Below are 20177 nucleotides of genomic sequence, written 5' to 3' on the forward strand. Positions count from 1 at the left end.
TTAGAAAGACATCCTCTCAGACAAGTATTAGACCTCACTTAGCCACAGCAACTAATAAATGAACAAAAACTTGCAGAAATGAACAAAAGGCTGCAGAATGCACAAGGAAGTGACTGGTAATGATTATAAAACACATTCTTTCACATGTAGGAGGAACTAAGAAACGTACTTATATGAACAGACATGCTTGTAAAACAACCAACGCTTTACCTTCCACATCTCACTTACCACTAATCTTGTTTTTCTGTCTTTTCTGTTCACTGCAAAGCAATTGCGAGTCTTGTTAAAGTTCTAATTAGAATTTTCTGTTCCTGCATTAAATCAGACCACAGCCCACACTTCCCACATAGCCATGAGAACGCACTGACAAGAGTGAACTTGCTGTGTGAGGGTTGAACTTATGTAATCTCAACACATAACACACTTGACAACTGACTGTAAAATGGAAATACTCTACTAGTGTAGAGTTAAGCTGCTGATTGACTCATCTGTAGGGGAAATGTTAGAGTTCTCAAGAATATAAAGTTCATTGTCAATTCCATTAAATCAGTTCTTCATTTGTTCTTTTCTCAAAGTGTTCAGTTTGGACATTAAAAACCAACAGCCCCTACCAAATAAAATCAAATAATTTTTCAAGGTGTTCTATTGTCATTTTATTACAAAATACCACAGCACTTAGCTTTCAAAACACTATAATGCATTTGATACAAATATTATCATACAAGGTAAACAATAAGATAAAATCCAGTTATTAAGTATTTACCATCTTTTAAATGTGAAATTTCCATAATTTTCTATTTAACCTTAGGCAGTATTTACAAAACAAACTAAACACTTTCTGAGAACTGTTGGAGTAATGAATCCATTAGTAACCAAGTAGTCCCTGCTCTGAACTTTCTTTGAAAATTCTATGAAACTTAAATAATACAATAATATAACCGAAGGAAATGCCATATAAATCAAGCTCAATGAAGGTCACACAACACCAACTGAATAGGATCTATAATTACCAGTAATACACACAAAAACTAAAGATATGTGTGAAAAATGTCGCTACTCACTGTCAAGATTAAATAAATTCAGTGGAAATGCAGTTAAAATAGTTTAAAGGGATAGTTTACCCAAAAATCTAAATTCTGTCATCTTTTACTATGCATCTTAAATGCATATTTTTTCTGTACAATGAAAGTGAATGGTGACTGAGGCTAACACCTTTTGTGTTCCATGGAAGAAAGTAAGTCATATGTGAGGGTGAGTATGATGACAGAATTTTCATATTTAGGTAAACTATCCCTTTCAGTTCTAGAGCTGGTTTCATTATTTCATCAGCCATCGCTAATCAACAGTTTAACAAAGCACAACTGATTCAGTGGAAACTGCTCATGCTGTATGAAGTACAGAATTGCTGGTACCAAGTCATGGACCTACATTACAGAAAGTCAAATATTATGAAGCCTCTTCTGTGAGATCCACTGCACCCCCTCTGGTCAGCTTCTAGGACCTTTCGTCCTGATTGAACGCCTGGTAGATAAGGGGAACCCCACTTGCGCCTATGCTCTGCAGGTCCTCGATCTGGGCATTAAATGGGAGAGGCATTAAATCCCCATCTCTTCTGCAGTACAGGCAATAATCATCAGGCCGGTCCACCCCAAACTTCACAGCACAGAACTGAGCCATAGCTTCTCCATTGACCCCAGTCTTCCACAGCAGAGTTTTCACCAAGCTGTTGTCCCCATCTTGAAACAGCACCTTAACAAACCTCTGTGGCATAGAAACACAACAAGTGGAGCTCTTTGTCATTCACGGTAATTATGATCAACACAATGTAACAGGTGTGGATAAACTTCGTTTGCTTTTCCAGAGAATTACATCCTCAATATATCTGACCTGGTGCATTTTATTGTCTTTCTGACTTTGGGGTTCGTTGCTCCGACGCCGGCTCCATTCCTTCAGAGACTCTCTAGCCTGGTTTGTAAGGCCGCTGGGTGGCACACCCTCTGGCTGACTCTGGATCAGACTCAGACTGGCATAGAGACTTGTCAGATAGTAACCGCCTAAAAGAAAGTTTGACAGAAGTGAGAAGGTAGCATTCACGTTCCTCCTGGTATGAGCAAAAATGGTACCAACTCGGAAGGCATTCATACATGGATCAGTTGTTGGAGCCCTTGCTCAATATTCCAAACTGGTCTCATAGAATCACTTTACTATATACTTGTATGCATTGTGGCACATTCCTGGTGAAATGAAGACTAGAGGCACTAAAACAACTTTTTTTCTTTCCAAACGATACACAGCCCAGCTGTGGGTTAAACACTTCCGAATGAAAAGGGCTATGTTCAAAGAATTGTGTGCCAAGGTCAGACCTTTCATGGGCTAATCACATCAAGCTAACGCACACTCATAACATGCACGAATGGCCAAAACATGTCATCGTTTTGCGAATAAACCGTTTCCATCATCCTAATGATGGAAAACGACACATCATCAGTCATCATAAACACTTCCTTTCGTGCTGTTCCTCACACAATGCTATCTTATGACTTCAAACACTTTTACTACAGTGCAATACATTTTAATGTTACATAACCACACTACATTTCTAAGCTTGTTCAGATACAATCAAATTGCACGGTAGCTCAACTATACAGCATTACAAAGAACCAGGGTACGAGTCCTGAATACCATGCAAGTAGAAAGTGTCATAGAAGAACCACAAAATAACGTAGTTGCTTCAGCAAATGTTTTTGGTTTAAAGTTTAGGGTAAAAGTGCGGCCTTGTAAAAGTAATTGTAGATGTCTTTATCTCTAGTATCTGTACCTTCTCCTGTAAGCCAAGAGCTTTCCAAAAGCTCCATCATGTACTCCACCTCCAAAGAGATCTCGGGCATATTGCACAACACCATCACGTAGGAGAGAGCAGGCAAGAAGTCATCTGCTCCAAATTCTTGACCTGTTTTGATAAAATGACTTTTGATCTATTACCGAACACACATTTTGTACATTTATGAATGTAATCCACTTTTCATGTAAAAAATAAATCTACATCTATGAAATGAAATGAACTTGTGATGGGATTCAAAAGCTCCTTACCTGATTTGTTTTTCATGGCTTTGTAAATGAGTTTGCAGATCTGCAAGAGCAGCAGCACTTTGTCTATGGGCGAATAGGCCCGTTGCATTAGAGTCAGTTTGTGCCTAATATTTTCAATGCCCTGGGCATCAGGTACGCCCACCTGAACCCCAAAAAGCTGCTGTGGTGAAGCTCCTTTAGCTCTTTGCAGGCTGTCCATCATTCTCTGGAAGGAACCATCTTGCTTGTGCAGATTCCGAAGTGCTGCATCAATCTGAGGCTTCAGAGGCTTCAGCACACATCGGAACATGGCCTTCTCCAGTGCTTGGTCTGCACACACGAGTATATAGTGACAGAATTTTCATTTTTGGGTCTCTTTAAATGATTCAAACAAAATACTTCCAAACATTTTTGTATACCTTTCTCATTTTCAGGAAGAAGAGTCTCTATTGGAGGTTCCAGCTCGCCGCACTCTAGGAGGAACGCCTTGGCATGATTGATGAAAAGACGTAAATCTTGGAGCAGCTGTACAGAAGAGGTCAAGCACCGGGGCTTCACCTCTCTCTGTTGCCTCAGAAAATCCTGAACAAGAGCACCGAACGCCATACAGCGGTCACGAGACAGGTCCTCCACCAGCCGCGTCACCCGCTTCTCTGGTGCGAAAAAGGACATGAAGGCGGTGCTCATCTTGCGCAGGGCGGAAATGGACTTCCGGGGAGGTGACCGACAAGGCATGATGGGATTGCTGGTGCCTCGTATGAGGGGAGGACGCTCAGGACTCTCCTCTGTCTCATCGAGGCTACTAAGGGAACTGTTGCTATCCAGCTCACTGAGGGACGGAACACGTCGCTGTTCCAGCACCAGTCCTTCCTCCTCATCCTCATCTTCCTCCTGTGTTCATGAAGATAATTTTAAAGGAATAGTTCACCCCAAAAATGAAAATTCTGTCATCAATTACTCACCCCTCATGTTCCAAACACATATGACTATTTCTTCCATGGGACATAAAAGGAGATGTTAGGCAGAATGTTAGCCTCCATTACCATTTACTTTCATTGTATGGAATAAAGATGCAATGGAAGTGAGTCTACATTCAGCCTGACATCTCATTTTGTGTTCCACGGAACAAAGAAAGTCATGCAGGTTTGGGGCAAGTACATGAGGATTTTTATTTGTGGATGAACTATCCCTTCAAGCACACAAACATTCACTATTCATTCACATTCACATTCTCTAAGAGTTCTCTTAGTTCAGAAAGTATGTGTGAGATACCTTTTGAAAAGCTGTGGGCATCTGATAGCCATCTTCCTCAGCAGTGGGAGAAAGGGTAGGGTTGACCATGGCAGAGGCCCTCTTCTGCAACGCCATACAAGGCTGCACATAGTCTGTGGCTTCTTGCACATGATCTGTTTTCTTGATAGCTTCCTCACTGGCTTGAACTGCAAAAGGTTGGGTTGCCAGCTTAGCAGCTTTCAATCTAGCTTTGCATTTAGCTTTAGCCAGTAATGGTGGTGGAGGGGGTGGGATGACAGGTGGTGATAAAGGGCTAGAATTTTCAGTGGAGACACGGACCTTCACGCTGGATTTGAAATTATGACATCTGTGCATGGCGCTGCGACCAGGGTATTCTTGCAGGAAGAGAGGGTTGATAAAGCACAATTCTTTCCCTCCCCCATAATTCAACTCGCAGGGTCTCCGTGTTTGGATTGAACAAAGCTCCTGGAATGGGGTGGGCTTTGGGTCAATAGGCGTAGAGCAGTCTTGAGGGCTTGGAGCTGGGGGCAAGAGTTTGTTGGTGACTGGAGATTCATTACGAGGACCACGGACATTAAACTGGGAACTCCAAAACTCTGTGGAATGCAGCATTGCATCAAGCTCATGATAAACATGTTTTCTGATACATATTAGCTGACGATAATGAATTTATTAATTCTAAGGCATGTACAGTCAGACAGTAATTATCCTACTTGTTACACAGCTACTTACCAATGAAATAAATAAATGGACATTAAAATATAAAATTGAGTTATTTTATCTTGAGAGAAGAAAAAGATCACAGTGAGAAACGTGAGACATGAAACTAGCCCAGCTGTGTAGGAAATCAGTCACCTGGGGCAGTGGTCACTTATATTATAGTTACTTACTACTTATCATATAGTTTAGTGTTACATTCAATATTTGTATATATTTTAACTTTTGCATTTTAAAAGTAATACATTTACAAGCTTTCTCAATTGATAGAGCATTGCATTAGCGACGCAAAGGACCGAGGTACGAGTCTTCAAGAGCCTGCGAGTCAACACGAGAGTCAAAAAGTGTCATAGAAACACCACAAAATGACGTGCATGGCTGCTTCATCAATTGCTATTTTCATGTCACATTTGCATTTTATAACCCTATCGGTTGGGTTTAAGGTTGAGAGTAGGGAGGTCGATTTTGTTGATTTAAATTTAATCTTGATAGAGCATTAACCTTAACCTAATTTGTTTTTCATCTCACATTTGGTTTAAATTACACTATTGGTAATGTTTAGGTTTAAGATTTCGGCTATGGAGGTCAGTTTTTAGCGCCACACAGTGGACAAGTGGACATTTCACCTCAGAACTGACGCAAGACGTGTAAAGGCCTTTGCATACCAAATGTAAAATTTAACATGTTGAACCAAAACAATGGATTCCTAATGAGTCACTCACACCTTTAGCGAACATCCACATCGGATTGCGTGCTGACAAAGCATACGGCGAGTGTATTATTTTTTTTCTTTGCTGGGTGATGAAATGCCCTGACCAATAAAATATGAGGATCACATTCTGGGATTGTTGTAGTAGGGGCAACAGAAAATGCCTGAGAAGAGTTAAAAGCTTCTTGTCAAAAGATAATCCAATTTGTACCTACCCACACCCATATGAGAGATTGACTCCAACTGTTTATGCGAAGAAGCCTTGGCTATGGCCTCGGGCAGCTCCAGAGTGAAGGGAAGGACATCCCTAAAATACAGATACATGCACATCATGTGAAATGGAATATCAAGGAAAAGCCATGCTGTTGTTGTAGATATAACAGGCAATAAAATCATACCGGCTAACACAGTAGAAGGCAACCAGTCTACACAGGTCTGGAAAACTGATGGCTGAGCTTTCCAATGAGAAGGCTGTTGATAAAATGGAAACAATGCTTTAGTTACCAAAATCAGATGATGTCTGTGCCAACAAATGGGATTACAAAAATATTTACTGTTTCAAAAACAGGTTTTGCTCTCTTGCTCAGTATTATTATACTTTTTTTTTTCTACATAAAAGAGTTTTATTTTGTGTTCTTTATGTTTCAAACTCACCTGAGTCTTCCTCTCGGATGACAAACTGTTTAAAGAAGGACGGCATGCTGTCATCGGCCAGCCGCACACAAAGCATTTTTTTCTGTGATGTGCTAGACTTTCGCACCAGGAAGGTCTGTAAAGTACCAACATTTCTAAGAATGCTTCTATGATGTTAAAGTAACTGTCTATCTATTTTCAAATCTTGTGGTGGTATGAATGTGATGCTCACCCCAGAGGGCTCACGCCGGAGGATGTGCAAAGCGGTAGCTGAGTTAATGGAGAGCTGAAGCCACACAGGATGTGTAAGCAGGAGCCGGTCCAGCACACTGATGCTCTTCAGGGATCCTCGCTGTAGACATGCCCGTTTTTCCCCTACAGGCTGAGAGTCAGGATAGTCGTACACAGGGTCACCCTGCATCTTAAGGACAACAGCACGATTTCAAAGTGTTGAGAGATTTCAAGTCAACTCCAACTGACAATGAATCTCTGTTTCTCTATTTCGTGAATGTTCACGTAGGCACTTGACAAAAAAAGGAAGTGACCGAGTTCTCTGTTACCGTAAATTATTCATGTACATATATTTGTTTCTTTCTTTTGCCTCTTTCCCATAAATCGTGGCAGTGTTTTCCAAGAATGGTTATTTTCAAGACAATCATGCGCTAAGTTATTCCTTCCGACCACTGCTGTTCAAAGATTATGGGAAACCCCCTCGCTTACTCTGTCTATCTCCTGGCCATGTGAGAAATGTGTGTCACAAGGGTAATGACACAGTTAATGTGACTAATGCCACATCGCAAGTGTTTTGGTTCTGCATTCTCGCAGTCCATTCAAGAAACACTGTTTTTCTTAATGACAGCACAACCGAATGTTTGTTTAGAGGGCTCAATGTATGTTAAACCTGACGGAAGATGAAGAGGAAATTCGATTTATTTAAGAGAAGTTGATCAGACTGTGAACCGGGCCTGTTCCAAAGAAAAGTCTACAAGCAGATGGATTTAATTCATTCTTTCATAATGTCAGTTGATTACCTGAATTTGTTTTTCACTGATCAACCTTATAAAATGAACACTCAGTCCATCTGAAAGGTTATGTGGGGCAGAGCAGTGAAAGTTTTAAAGTAACTTCATTACTTGTCAGAGAGTGAGGTTGGATGGCACGCTGACTCTGTGTGGGCCAGCATGGAAGAGTTTTTGGCAACAACAGGAGGCTGCTTAAGCAACAGAGGCCTATATATTCTACTGGGCATAACCACCCACTGACACACACGCCTCCACTCAAAAAGATTTTAGGAATGGCCAGATACTTCAACCAAAACTTCACGCTCAAAACTTGGCTCCACTGAGAATCTTAGGCAATTTTTCAAGGAGTGTCTCAGAGAGCAAAAATACATTATTTTTACTTTACTGGCTTCAAAGAACATTTTACGTGTAAAGCTTTATTAAGTGAGACAACTGTAAGGGGCACTACTGAATGAATAACATGGTAATAACGTAGTAAACCTTTGCATCTTTATTCTAAACACTAGTAATAAGATTAGTTATCATTATTTTATAATCAGCTATAGTTTTTAACAGTTGCTGGGTTTCCATCCAAAATGTTTTGCATTTTTTAAGCGCATTTCTAAAAATTCTACTTAAGAAAATACTAATTGTTGCATGTTTCCATCCACTACGTAACGCACATTATCATGAGGGAGCCGCCTTGTCGTGATGGCGCAGCTGAATGACCTCTCCCTGCTTTGGGGACAGTTTTATTTGCAAGATTGGAGCAAGTATCTCATTTTATTAAATGCATCCACGAGACACCGCAGAATAAGTGAAACAGCTGCGATGCCCACACACCGCCAGTCTCCGCACACCTGGGAGCGCCCACTCTCTATCTGTTATGGCAGATTGTGAGGACCCACTTTATCAACCAGGGCTGTGTGTCTCGTTTGGAAGGCTGCATGCTAGGTAGGACGCGTCCTTTGAAGGCTGCAGTATACCGAGCGTCCTCTTTTAAACAAGCTTGGTTAAAACGAGACGGACCTCGTAGGACGAACGGAAACGGAACATAACATGGTTGCTATGACAGCACGCCACTCTTTAACCAGCGCGAGCGCTTTGAGTGAGAAGGGAACAAAGTCCCTCTGGAAGGGAATTTATGAGGTACATTTTAAGAGAGTTATAAAGATGTAAAGAGAAAATAAAATAGATTTTACAGTTGTACCTTTAGTCTAATACTTTATTTTAATTATATATTAATATAATTATACATATTATATACTCTGCACCCATCTACTGAGGTACTTAAACTTGGGAATCAACATTACTTGCGTTTCAACATCATATTTACGGGCAAATTGGCGTCTTTTTTTTTCGGTGACGTATGCGGCCGACAAATGCGACCTCCGGAGGACGCAGCCTTCCAAACGATACACAGCCCAGCTGTGGGTTAAACACTTCCGAATGAAAAGGGCTATGTTCAAAGAATTGTGTGCCAAGGTCAGACCTTTCATGGGCTAATCACATCAAGCTATCGCACACTCATAACATGCACGAATGGCCAAAACATGTCATCGTTTTGCGAATAAACCGTTTCCATCATCCTAATGCGCATTTTAACTAATGCGAAACTAGAAAATCCACGTCCTCCAAGCGCATTACATTTCAAGTGAATTCAGAAAGTTTATTGGCATACCAAGCGTTTCCATTCAGGATTTCTTATGCGCAATTTCAAAATGCGCATAAAAATAGTTGGAATGGAAACCCGTAAGAAATATAAACAAATCTGCCTATAGTTTTGAGGAGAAAAAAATATATATAATTTAAGTATTCACCTCTCCTTCCTTGCAACTTACATAGGCCTACTGTAAATATCTAAATTGGTCTTTATACATGGTATGTAAATACTGTATAATTTATGACATGGGTTCCCAGCGAGGCTATCGTCATATTTAGAGGTCCATGGCATCAAAAAGTTTAAAAAGGCATGTTTTAGAGGATTTTGGGGGGGATAAATAACAACGGCAAAACAAGAGACTCTAAATTGCAGTTCTGTTCATGTGGGCGGGACAATATGAAAAATGTCACCCGAGGTCTCGAAAACAAACATTTCCTGCCTCTGCCAGAGTCTGAGCATGAACCAAACAAGTACATACATGATGAAAAGGAAGACTGTATGCACTGTGAAGGAGTTTACATTATCTCTGTTTTGTTATGCAAGCTGTTTTTATTTTATCTTATTTGTATTGGTGCTTTAGCTAAATGTTTCAGGGGTTGAGACGAACTGGAGTGCTAAATGCAATTCCAATGGAAATCAAAAAATGTTAGTCATACAGACCAATAACAATAATAATCATAGTTTAACTTGATTATGTTTTACTATTTAAAGCTATATTCATCATATTCTACAGCAGGGGTTTTGAAACTGGGGCCCAGGGGTGCTAAGCGGAAACTTAGGGCTGTCAAAATTAAGGTGTTAACATGAGTTATTAATTAAATATGCTTAAGGCATTGATTTTAAACACATTCATGTCAAATATAACTTCTACTAATGGCCAGTAGGGGTCGCTAGAGGGCTGGACCTCTATTTTGAAATTTGATTTCCCTGTTATTGCCTTGTCTTAGTTCATTTTCCCTTCCTACTTGTTTACAGGTGTTTCTAGTTTGTGTCATTTAGTTCTGTGTGTATATAGCCCTGGTGTTCTCACTGTCTTTTGTCTTGCATTGTTAACTGTATTGAATTGAGTTTGTTGAGCCTTAGTCTTTTTTCTTTTGTGGTTCCTCTTGCACTGATTATTTTCAATAAAGAAGTCTCTGCAACTGGGTTCTAAAAACCTTCACTCGCAGGACTATCTTCGTGACCATTAGGCCTCCCAAATTTGATAAGACTGGTCATAAATCATTAGTTTAAATTACATTTATTCTGTTGACAGTTTTAAAAGTCAGAAACAAATAACAGTTTTGCTTAGAATGAGGTTTGTAAGGCACTATTCTCTATAAAGCTACTTCATAATATGTTTAGTGAAAACGCTATTTAAATCAACTTGAACTAATTTGAAAATGTTTCTCTTCATGTTCACCTATAGGCTATAGCGTACTTACAGTGGATGCCTATCTTTCTAACCAGTATTAATGTGAAGTAAATATGTTCAAGATAATATTTTATTTGGCTTTAGTACAATGACAATATAAAGGCCATTTTTCAATGTTGGAAACAACAAATGACGAATTCTTCGCATTTTTAAGCGAGTATTATCACGCTTAATATTTTTTTTTTTCTCACACAGTATAAATGGGTTTTTATGCATGTTTTAGGAAGGGGTAAAGGGATCTTCATATTTGGTTGACCTTGGTATCAGAAAGAAAAATGGCAATATCAAGCAAACACGTGTCATTTAAGCACCACAAATGCGACTTCATACAACACTTCAGTTGACAGACTCGGAGCTGCAATACCGACAATCGCAACTTTCACACAGTATTCGCACATTAAATGATCAAAATTATTCGAGATTTTCTAAAAGCAACACTGCAATTGTAAAACCCTAACTTAATACGTGTAAATTTCAGACAAGAACAATGTCAGTTGTCAAAAGCCATTGTCACGTACCTCTTGAGGAATTTTAGGAAACAATAGCATAACATCAAGGAAAAGTATTTGTTAAGCTCAAGTGCATTCTTCATTATTTAAATCAATTTTTTGACTTTCTTAATCACTTAAAAACACTCAGCGCAGACTTACTTAATCCCAGTCCTCTCTGAAGAGAGAGATGTTTTACTGTACTGTAAATGCCAATAATACATCAAACAGACAACCAAAGACAAGCTAATATTTAAAAGGCATTTCCTAAAGAAGAACGACCACTTACCTTTGTTTATCTGTCACTGTAAACTACACTACTTTGCGACTTTTTCCAAAGGATCCGATCTAAATCCGGCTCTAAATAACTTCTGGAAATGTGGAAACTCCAAAACTCTGCAAGTAGGGGCAAAGTTGCTAGTTATTCCTCCTTGTACACATTTGAAAGGATGCCACCAGAGACTACTTGAACTACATGAAACCGTGATTCACACTGTTCATGTTTCATCTTCCCACATGCGTGATTTCCAGTTGCGTTTGTCGTTGCATTCCTCAACATGCGCATGCGTTGTTGTAATACCTGGCGATAATAATAATAATAAATTATTGTTATTATTTAGTTGTTGTTGTGAAGTTTTTTATGAAATGTTTCTAAAGGGTTTATTCGACAAAATTATGTTAAATTTTAATTTACTTAAATCAAGGTTAATTTATTTAAAACGATTCTTTTTCATGTGGACGTGTGTCTTGGGCCAGTTTATTTGTAATAATATTAACTGGATCAATGTCTGTTTACCAGCTTTCATCATGAGACCTAATATGATTTCCCACATATTCTCCTTTAAATAAATAAATAAATTACCCAAAATAAATAAATAATAGTAATATTTCTAATAAGTATATTCATATTTATAATAATAATAATAATAATAAAATAATAAACATTGTTATTATTATGTTGTTGTTGTTGTTGTTGCGGCTGCTGCTGTGAAGGTGGTTTAATGGCGAAATGTTTCTAAAGGGTTTATTCGACAACATATTATTCCATTTAAATAAATAAATAATACAATGCATTATCTCTGCCAGGATTTTTTTTCTCTATGTTGGGTCTATACATTAGTCATTCCTGTGAAATTTAGAAGAACTACAGTTTATCATGTACCGGATCTTTCCGTCTTGTTGTTTGCACTCACACGGACTCGACGCCATGAACCCCGTCAAGCAGTCGGAAAACGGATATGAAGTCTCATCAGCGCGTTAGGTAAGAGGGTAGACAAAACAGTTCTGTCGAGTTTGTTACCTTAAGTCTTCAAATTACTGCATTGTTTCTGGTCTCTTCTCCGAATTGTTTTCACAGTGAGTGTGACCCCCGATATGTTTAATAATTTCCTTGTTTTTGGTTGCTAGCCAGCTAGTTGTGCTATCAGCGGGGTTGAGTGCGCGTGGCTAGCTAACTATGCGCGTGCTAATTACGCATTTATTTTTACTCATTCACGGGTTATAATGAAATATACGGCTTATCTTGTGGGGTTCATAATGGTGTATGTTTTGAGAGAAACGTTTAAATTCAACTAGCTAACAGTATGTAACTAAATCACCTATATTTGTCATTAGACATACTCGGTGTGTGTAGCGCTTTCTAGAAGCGAAGCGACGGCTCACATCTGGCGGGCTTGTATGGTGTAAAAAAAAAAAAAAAAAATCCCCATTTTGCTTGTGTCTATCACCCCAATTACACTATTAGTAACACGACAAACAAATCGCTTCTGTTATAAAGAACGAAGGTATTTATAATCGCAAGCGCGCGATTTTACTTGGGTGATTATCTTATTAAAGTGTCATTTCACCCAATAAATTAAATAAATTGTCGTTATTTTCTCCACCCTAATGTCGTTCCAAACCCGTATAATTTTCTTCCTTATGTGGAACACAAAGGAGAAATACATTATCATTTTTTGAATAAGATATTCTTATGAAAGTGAATGGAGACTGGGGCTGTCAGTCCCATAACATTCTGCCTAACATAACATCCCCCTTTTTGTTCCACAGAAGAAATACGGCTTTTGCTCAACGTTAGGGTAAGTGAAAATAAATTTAATAAAAAATGTTTTGGTTAACTATCCCATTAATGTTGGTCATCCGGCTGAACCGGTCCAACTTCAATTTGATATGTGCGCCTTAAATTTTGGGCCCACTGTATAGCCTTAAGTAAGAAATAAGGCATGTTCCCTATTTCTAGGTATTCTGGGGTGCAATGGACGACAGCAACGGTGTGAAGCTCTTTGTTGGGAATCTGGATTCGGACACAACTCAAGATGACCTAATAGGGCTTTTTGCCTCTTACGGAGAAGTGGTGAACATAACTGTACTGAGGCAGTTTGCCTTTGTCCATCTGCAGGGAGAAGGGGCTGCTGACCGTGCCATCCGCGATCTGAATGGTCTAGAGTACCACGGCCGGAATCTTGTAGTTGAGGAATCCAAAGGGAGGCCCCTCAATTCCATCAAAGTATTTGTGGGGAACCTGTGTGCTTCCTGTACAACTGAAAATCTTTTTGATCTCTTCTCACCTTACGGCAAAGTTCTTGATTGCGAAAAAGTAAAGAGTAAGTTGCCCACTCATTTGAGTATGCATATACAATATGCATGCACATACACCTCACTTTTTATCAGTGTATAATTTCTGTTGTTAATGTTATACATTTATCTTTGACAGCTAAGCCCTCCTCTTTAGTAGGCTACTCCTTTGTGTACATGGAGCGCAAAGAGGACGCAGAACAAGCCATTGAGGGTGTTCACGGGACCTTATTTATGGGCCGTCCACTCGCAGTGGAGCTCTCAAAGGCACAGCTGACCACAAACAAGGTCCCATGTGCCAGCTGCGGTGCACACGGCCATTTTGCAGGTGAATGTCCGATCAACAGGCCTCCCATTGAACACCACCAGAGTCAAGCAGCTGTTTTAGCTGCTGCTGCGGCCGCTGCTGCTGGGCTTCCCCTTCAGGTTCAACAGAGTGTCCACAACTCTTTTTACAACACGGCAAGCAGTGACCCTACGTTTGCAGCTCTAAAAGACTTGACCACTTCCAGGGTTGATGGCAAACCCGTTAGTGCTGCAGTCTACGGGGCTCTGGCAAGTCAAGTTTATGGTGCTGTTGCAAACCAGGTGCTTAATTCAGTGAAGAGCCAGGCTGCGGATGGCTACCCCACTGAAGCAGAGGTGCCATCAGGTGCCGCTTCTGTTAACCCAGCCTATGGAGTAAATTCCTCTGCGTATAGTGCCAGTCCAGCTTATGGGACCATGGAAGGAACAGAGCCTGACTCCCAAGCCATCTTTGAAGCTGCCCGGGCTCGATTCTTTGAGCAGGGGCAACAAGTGCTGGCGGAACAGCAGGCTGTGACCAAATCTGACAGAGACCGAAGCCCAATACGCCGCTCAGCCCCATTACTGCCTGACCCAGTTCCCCAGCCATTCTCCCAGACACGACCCAAACGGCGGGCCCTTCTTCCAACACCACCTGGTGGACCAGAAATTCCTGCAGTTAAAAATGGAGACCCGATTGCAAGGTAAAGTCTGGGCTGACGTCCTAGCTATTTGAACTCATAAGGCACATAAATAATTCCAGGTCAGGTATTCAGCTTGCTCTAACTGCTTTCAACTAAGTTGTCAAATCACATCTTAACATTCTGTTGTATTTTTTATTTTTTTTTATTCACTTCAGGTGCTATGCAGAGTACTATCAACAGTACCAGCAGTTCCAACAGTACCAACAATACCAGCAGTACCAACAGTATCAGCAATACCAGTACAGCTACCCACCACCACCACCACCTCCTCCGATGCCCATGATGCCTCCAACCACAATGGATGTACAACAGCTTGCCGCCCCTGGCACTGCTGCTTCACCAAGAGTGTATGAGCCACCCTCAACACACAAGGAGCCCCTCCTACGCCGCCCTGATTACTTTCACCAGCACACATCTGAGTCCCCATATCGATAGCCCAACACCATTTCAAACGTGTGTGCACGCATGCTTGGTTGTAAAAATGTGAGCGTGTGTCAGTTTTGGTCCTACATGAAAACAGATCTCGGAAACTGGAGGAAAGGGATAAATCAATTTAGTCAATGCTTCTGACCTGAACCCCCCCACCCCCCAACACACTTTTTCACTTTTGCAGATAAAGCACCCTTTGACTATCCTGTCAGATCTCACATTCTCCAAAGTCAAATGACTGTGCCTTTAACATAAGTTTCACTTTTTTTATAAACAAATTTTTTTAGACTTTTGTAAAACCAAGTATTTTCAATCAGTTTTGTTTATCGAATTAATTGCTAACTGAGGAGCAAGCCACACTTAATATCTGTGGTTATTCCAAATTGTCCACAATTTATTTAATTTTTGGCTTGGACTGATGTTAAATTCACAGAGGCTAAGCTTCAGATTTTATATAAAAGGCACAGCGTAATTGGAATAGAATGTATAGAGGACCTGTGTGAAGTGCGTGTGTGTGAGAGAGTGAGAACACAATGGTAACAATTTGGATGACATGCTTAGGCTTACACATAATGAACACCACGATCACGTACACATCAAAGCTATTTCCTATAGTCCTATTTGAGTGGGAGGGGCCTTAGGGCAGAGACACATTCAATTGTATTAGTACCATCAAAACCACAAATTTGTGCTTAAAGGAACTTAAAATTCTTAGTCACTGCCTAACTAGTGCAGATGGCTGCCCAGATCAACAACAATATAACTGAATTTAAAATGACCTGTTGTAAAGGAGGGGAAGATGGGTAAAGAAAACTTTATTTCATTACAAAAGGGATAGACTGTCACTTAATAGGCTTATTCATTGTTCTAGATGTTTTTCATTTAAAACTGAATGAGTTGGAGATGTCATTGTTACTAAATAGGATAAAGAACTGGCTATAAAGCCTGCCAATAGCAAATATGCATGTTTTGCAGGATTTACAAAGCAAACAACTGCCATCTCTGGCCTTGCATCCCTCACTTACATGGACACAATACTCTTGAGTATTGACTTTATAATTATGAGTGGAAAAAACTCGAATGACCTTAAAAGAGAATGAGGTTTTTAAGTTCTTTGTGTTTTTGAAAGTAGCCCGTGCAATTAATATGTTTCTCTCTGACCATTTATTTGTTCACATTTACATTATCGTAGTGTCTTTATCCTTAGACTCATGTGAATTGATTTCAGGGGCTTTTGGGTGGAAACATTTAGTAACGTAGCGATGAGGAGTGTAAAACCTGTTCAGTGTGACGCATCCAGGCCTAACATGCAGCTAGATACGGCAATTGGTTTTGAAAGTGAAAAACAGTGAAGTGCTTCAAACAACATTGTATTTTTGTGCGTAAGGAAAAAAATGTGTTGTCCCAGTTCATGCGCATTTTAGGCAATTCAATTAAATGTTCATGTTATAAAACTTACAAACTGAAAGTGACTTTGTCTGTATAATAAATTCAGGTTAAGGTTCATGCAATTAGAGCCAAATGTTTCAAACATGCCATTGTATGAAGGGAATCTACCCAAAGATTTCATACCATCTGTTTTGGAATATATCAAGCCATGCTTTCTGCAGAGCATTCAAGTCACCAGCTTTTTGCTCTGATTTACACCTTTAATTTCCCCATGAATAGCTTTGTGATTCAGATGTTATGATGGTTGAGTAGCTTCTCTTCAGATGTCCCTCATTGAAATCAGTGCATTATAATTATTATTGGAAGGCATGGTAAAGAGAATGGTTTGTTTAATCATGTTATGTATGTCCTCTTTCCCTAGAATGCCCCTCAGGCAGTCTTCAGTCTTTCATTCCAAAGAAATATGGTGGGGTACACACACAAAACTCACTTGGCACATGCAGTCCATACTTTCACCACTCTCTGTGACAACTGTAACATTTGAGTTCATCTATTTAGTTGAATCTCACAGGCAAACATTCACTGTAGTGTTATTGTTCTCAATATTATGTAAAACAGAGTGGAGATGGAAAGGTGGTGGTGTAGCTTCTTTCAGCACACCAGGGCTCCACACAAATTATTCTACACAGTAAATATATTATATCTGTTGTGTATTATTGTAAATAGTGCATGTCTCTTGTTATTCTTACTGCTGTTCCAGCCACATTCTCCCTTTTCGCTAACTACAGCTAAAATGGCTCCCGGGCCTCAGGACATCAAGTTGAGCATGACGGGGGAAGAGAATTAGCGCCCCACAATGCCTCGGACGCGCTCCCCGCTAAGGTAAAGCCCTTTGCCCCCCACCACGCCTGCACCTCGATCATACACTTCCCCTCAATGATCCTAGCACAGTTGCTAGAGAAGCTCAGATTAGGCCCACATCCAGTTTATACTGACAATAAGGGCAACACATAGTGGGGATGGTTCTTCTTGCCATGTGGTAGGGCCTACTGAGGGGAAATTGTGTCTTAACGGCTAAAAAATTTTGTACAATTAGCTCATTCAGCTTGGGTACCAAAAATGCTCATGGTTTGGTATCTTGTCTGTTAGTGGAATCACTTTTAAAACTTCACTCATTACATTTTTTAGAAAACCAATACAATCCTTTTGATGACCTACTAGTAGATCAGCGTTTCCCAACCCTGGCCTTGGAATACTGCCAACACTACACATTTTGGATGTCTTCCAAATGTAACACTGCTGATTCAACTCAGTTTGTTAGTTGAGGCTCCAAGACTTGATTTGGGTGTGTTAAAATGTGCAGTGTTGGGGTACTCTTAGACCAGGGTTGGGGAAACACTATAGAAGTGTGTTGGGGATCTTCTTGGAAACTGTAGTTTCCCAAGCTACTCCTAACTTATAGATAAACTACTGTCAAGCTACTCTTTAAAAGTAGTCAGCTACACTTTGAGTTTCTGACAAATTAGCTAACTACGTTGTAGCTGTTTAACAAAGAAAAATATTTTAAAATAATATATAATCAGATGATATTTAATTCTGCAGTAAGAATTTCTGATTGCAGAATTAAATACCACGCAGCATTAAACAACTAGGTTAACATCATTAAATTGAACATTGAACAAACTAAAAAAACTAATTATTTTATGTAATGCAGTGATTAACCACAAAGTCGCTTTAATAATGAAATGTAGTTTCCAAACGCATCTTGCTAAACACAAGTGAATTGTTTACCTTGAATTCGTTCATCTACATAAACTAAAAGAACCGATTGCCTTGGATGATTTGGATTTTCCAGCACTACTAATGAGAGCGAGGACAGTTGAGGTGAGTGCGCTTGATCACTCCCTTTGCTCCATTGATGCGTGGACAACACAGTGAGCGTGTTTACATGCACAGTAATACACTGATCACCATAAAAAATCAGCTAAAAAAAAAAAAAGAACGTAAGAAACCAGTTAAGGAGCAGTCACACTCCATTTCACACTCCATTCAGATGCGTCCGAATGCGGGAGACAGGAAACGCATACTCATGCGAAGAAATTTTGTACTATGCCACAGAGGAAAGTTCAAGTTTGGCAAACTCTGACCTTTGAATCTGGATAGGATGTGTGAGCAATAGAAGATTGAATCATCACATTGATGCACACTATTTAAGACCTTACCCCGATAAAGGCGTCTACATGACCACACTTGTTGGATTATTAAGCATAATTGGTGTAAGATAGTATGTAAACACGCACAGTGTGACAAATGTGGCGTTTTGTGATGCTACACCACTACTCGTTGAAATATAGCTGAGCTTCTGTCATGCAACTCAAAAAAATGTAAAGTTATTTGAGTTAGTACTTGTAGTTAGTTACTTCCCAACACTGATCATCAGTTACTAAAAACATGTTATTTTGGCATCACAAAATGGCATCAAGGTGTGCAGAAAATAAATTTCCATTTGAAGCAATAAGAGGGAACAATCCAGATTAGATCATTAAGGAGTTTTTGCCTTGGCTTGTTCTGAGGCATTTGGTCTTGTTAAAGCACTTCCAGTGAGACGAGGCGGGCACACTTGTTCAAAGCTGAGGTGCTCCAGCTGTGCTTTGAATACTTAAGAAGGGTGCAGTGCAGTGCTGTCCAAAAGGCCCAAATCCAAGTAGGGCAGTCATCTTAGGTGAGTAACCAATGTGCTGTTGTCCAGCTCAAATCCACTTCTCAGACCCCATCACTAGGCCTACTGCCACCATTTCAGCCTTATGAGACCATAGATCCCACTGCAACCCTTTCTGATTTCATTGTCAGCTCTAGAGGGCTTTGCACTCAGATACATTGAGGCTCTACAGTTGAAAATGTCTGTAAATAAAAAATCATAAATTTTCCTGCCAGAGTTGTTCCTTTGTCCTTTCATGGCATGGATAATGGAGCTGGATAATGGATAATTTTATAAGATGTGCACATGTAAATAAATCCAGTAAGCTACTTTTTCAAATTAATATAGGGACAATCTGCTGCAAAAGGTTTGTCAGAAACATGTAAAGGTAACCTTTTAAGGTATTCAGCTTCAGAAAGTCCTAAGAGAGTTTCACTACAAACTCTTTCCCTATCTGTAATTATTTTAATTTTTCTAACTTCTAGTTTATGTATTCCTCCAATCTTCAAAAGAACTTACATCAAATCTCAAATTCACCTTTTAACACTGAATACTCTTGGCCATCATGCAGGTTGTTGTATTTTTATTTTCTCTCACACCCTTCCAAGCTGGTACAGACAGTAGACCATTACTTGTAGATAAACTATTATTGCAAATAATTGACACCTGAAATATTCAGTGATTTCGGGAATTACGTCAGCCAAGTCCATTGATTAAATTTTTTTAAGTATGTCTGGATGGGCAGCTTTCATTTTGGTGTAATTGTATCAGAAATTTCAGAGGGGTGTAAATCTTTTCTTAATATTTACATATTGGCTTTAGGCTATGATCTTTGTACTTTGTTCCTGTAAAGTTCAATAAATTATGCTGAAATGGGATGTGGTCATATTATTTATTGCACTGACATGGCATCTAATGTTTCTAATCGCAATGCATAAATGAGAACTAATAATCTAAAGGAAACTCAGTTCTTGTTTTATCAGCTATTTAAATTTAGAAGTGAATTAAATGGTAATATGGTGGGTTTTTATTCATGGTTTGCATAATAAACCCAAGTATAATCTAGTAACCTAAGTGAGACCTCACAGGTGATAAAGGTAAACCAGAGTTGCTTGAAACTCTGTTTATAAACTTTAAATTATGCATAAAT

At 39.5% G+C, this 20177-nt stretch overlaps 2 protein-coding genes across 7 annotated transcripts; one reads left to right on the plus strand and one right to left on the minus strand.

Moving 5' to 3' along the window:
• Nucleotides 1–90: 90 nt before the first annotated feature.
• LOC127431007 (ras and Rab interactor 2-like) lies at nt 91–11471 on the minus strand. Of its 2 annotated transcripts, XM_051681182.1 has the most exons (11): nt 11238–11471; nt 6615–6803; nt 6404–6518; nt 6148–6220; nt 5965–6056; nt 4342–4919; nt 3489–3960; nt 3091–3399; nt 2819–2950; nt 1888–2054; nt 91–1761 (listed from the first exon to the last, which is right to left on the minus strand). In XM_051681182.1, the coding sequence occupies exons 2-11, from the start codon at nt 6801–6803 to the stop codon at nt 1495–1497; spliced, it is 2394 nt and encodes a 797-aa protein (XP_051537142.1). In that variant the 5' UTR covers nt 11238–11471; the 3' UTR covers nt 91–1494. The 2 variants fall into 2 exon arrangements, with proteins under 2 accessions (XP_051537142.1, XP_051537143.1); XM_051681183.1 differs by lacking the exon at nt 11238–11471 and having other exon boundaries at nt 6615–7629.
• A 665-nt stretch (nt 11472–12136) lies between these two features.
• Nucleotides 12137–19903, plus strand: rbm14a (RNA binding motif protein 14a). Of its 5 annotated transcripts, none has more exons than XM_051680713.1 (6): nt 12144–12209; nt 12998–13026; nt 13188–13551; nt 13662–14511; nt 14667–14858; nt 16751–19903. In XM_051680713.1, the coding sequence occupies exons 3-6, from the start codon at nt 13203–13205 to the stop codon at nt 17019–17021; spliced, it is 1662 nt and encodes a 553-aa protein (XP_051536673.1). In that variant the 5' UTR covers nt 12144–12209; nt 12998–13026; nt 13188–13202; the 3' UTR covers nt 17022–19903. The 5 variants fall into 5 exon arrangements, with proteins under 5 accessions (XP_051536675.1, XP_051536673.1, XP_051536677.1 ...); XM_051680714.1 differs by having other exon boundaries at nt 12199–12304; XM_051680715.1 differs by lacking the exon at nt 12998–13026 and having other exon boundaries at nt 12137–12209.
• The last annotated feature ends 274 nt before the right edge of the window (nt 19904–20177 follow it).

The sequence above is a fragment of the Myxocyprinus asiaticus genome, chromosome 40 (assembly GCF_019703515.2).
Source record: "Myxocyprinus asiaticus isolate MX2 ecotype Aquarium Trade chromosome 40, UBuf_Myxa_2, whole genome shotgun sequence".
NCBI classification, from domain to species: domain Eukaryota; kingdom Metazoa; phylum Chordata; class Actinopteri; order Cypriniformes; family Catostomidae; genus Myxocyprinus; species Myxocyprinus asiaticus.

Excerpts from the sequence above, each read along its gene's own strand:
- rbm14a (XM_051680715.1), top strand. The coding sequence starts at position 13,203 with ATGGACGACAGCAACGGTGTGAAGCTCTTTGTTGGGAATCTGGATTCG. Across the intron at positions 13,552-13,661 it reads TGATTGCGAAAAAGTAAAGA|CTAAGCCCTCCTCTTTAGTA; the intron begins GTAAGTTGCCCA and ends TATCTTTGACAG. Across the intron at positions 14,859-16,750 it reads ACTGCTGCTTCACCAAGAGT|AATGCCCCTCAGGCAGTCTT; the intron begins GTATGAGCCACC and ends CTCTTTCCCTAG.
- LOC127431007 (XM_051681182.1), bottom strand. The coding sequence starts at position 6,803 with ATGCAGGGTGACCCTGTGTACGACTATCCTGACTCTCAGCCTGTAGGG. Across the intron at positions 4,920-5,964 it reads AATCTCTCATATGGGTGTGG|AGTTTTGGAGTTCCCAGTTT; the intron begins GTAGGTACAAAT and ends TGCATTCCACAG. Across the intron at positions 2,055-2,818 it reads CTCTTGGCTTACAGGAGAAG|GCGGTTACTATCTGACAAGT; the intron begins GTACAGATACTA and ends ACTTTCTTTTAG.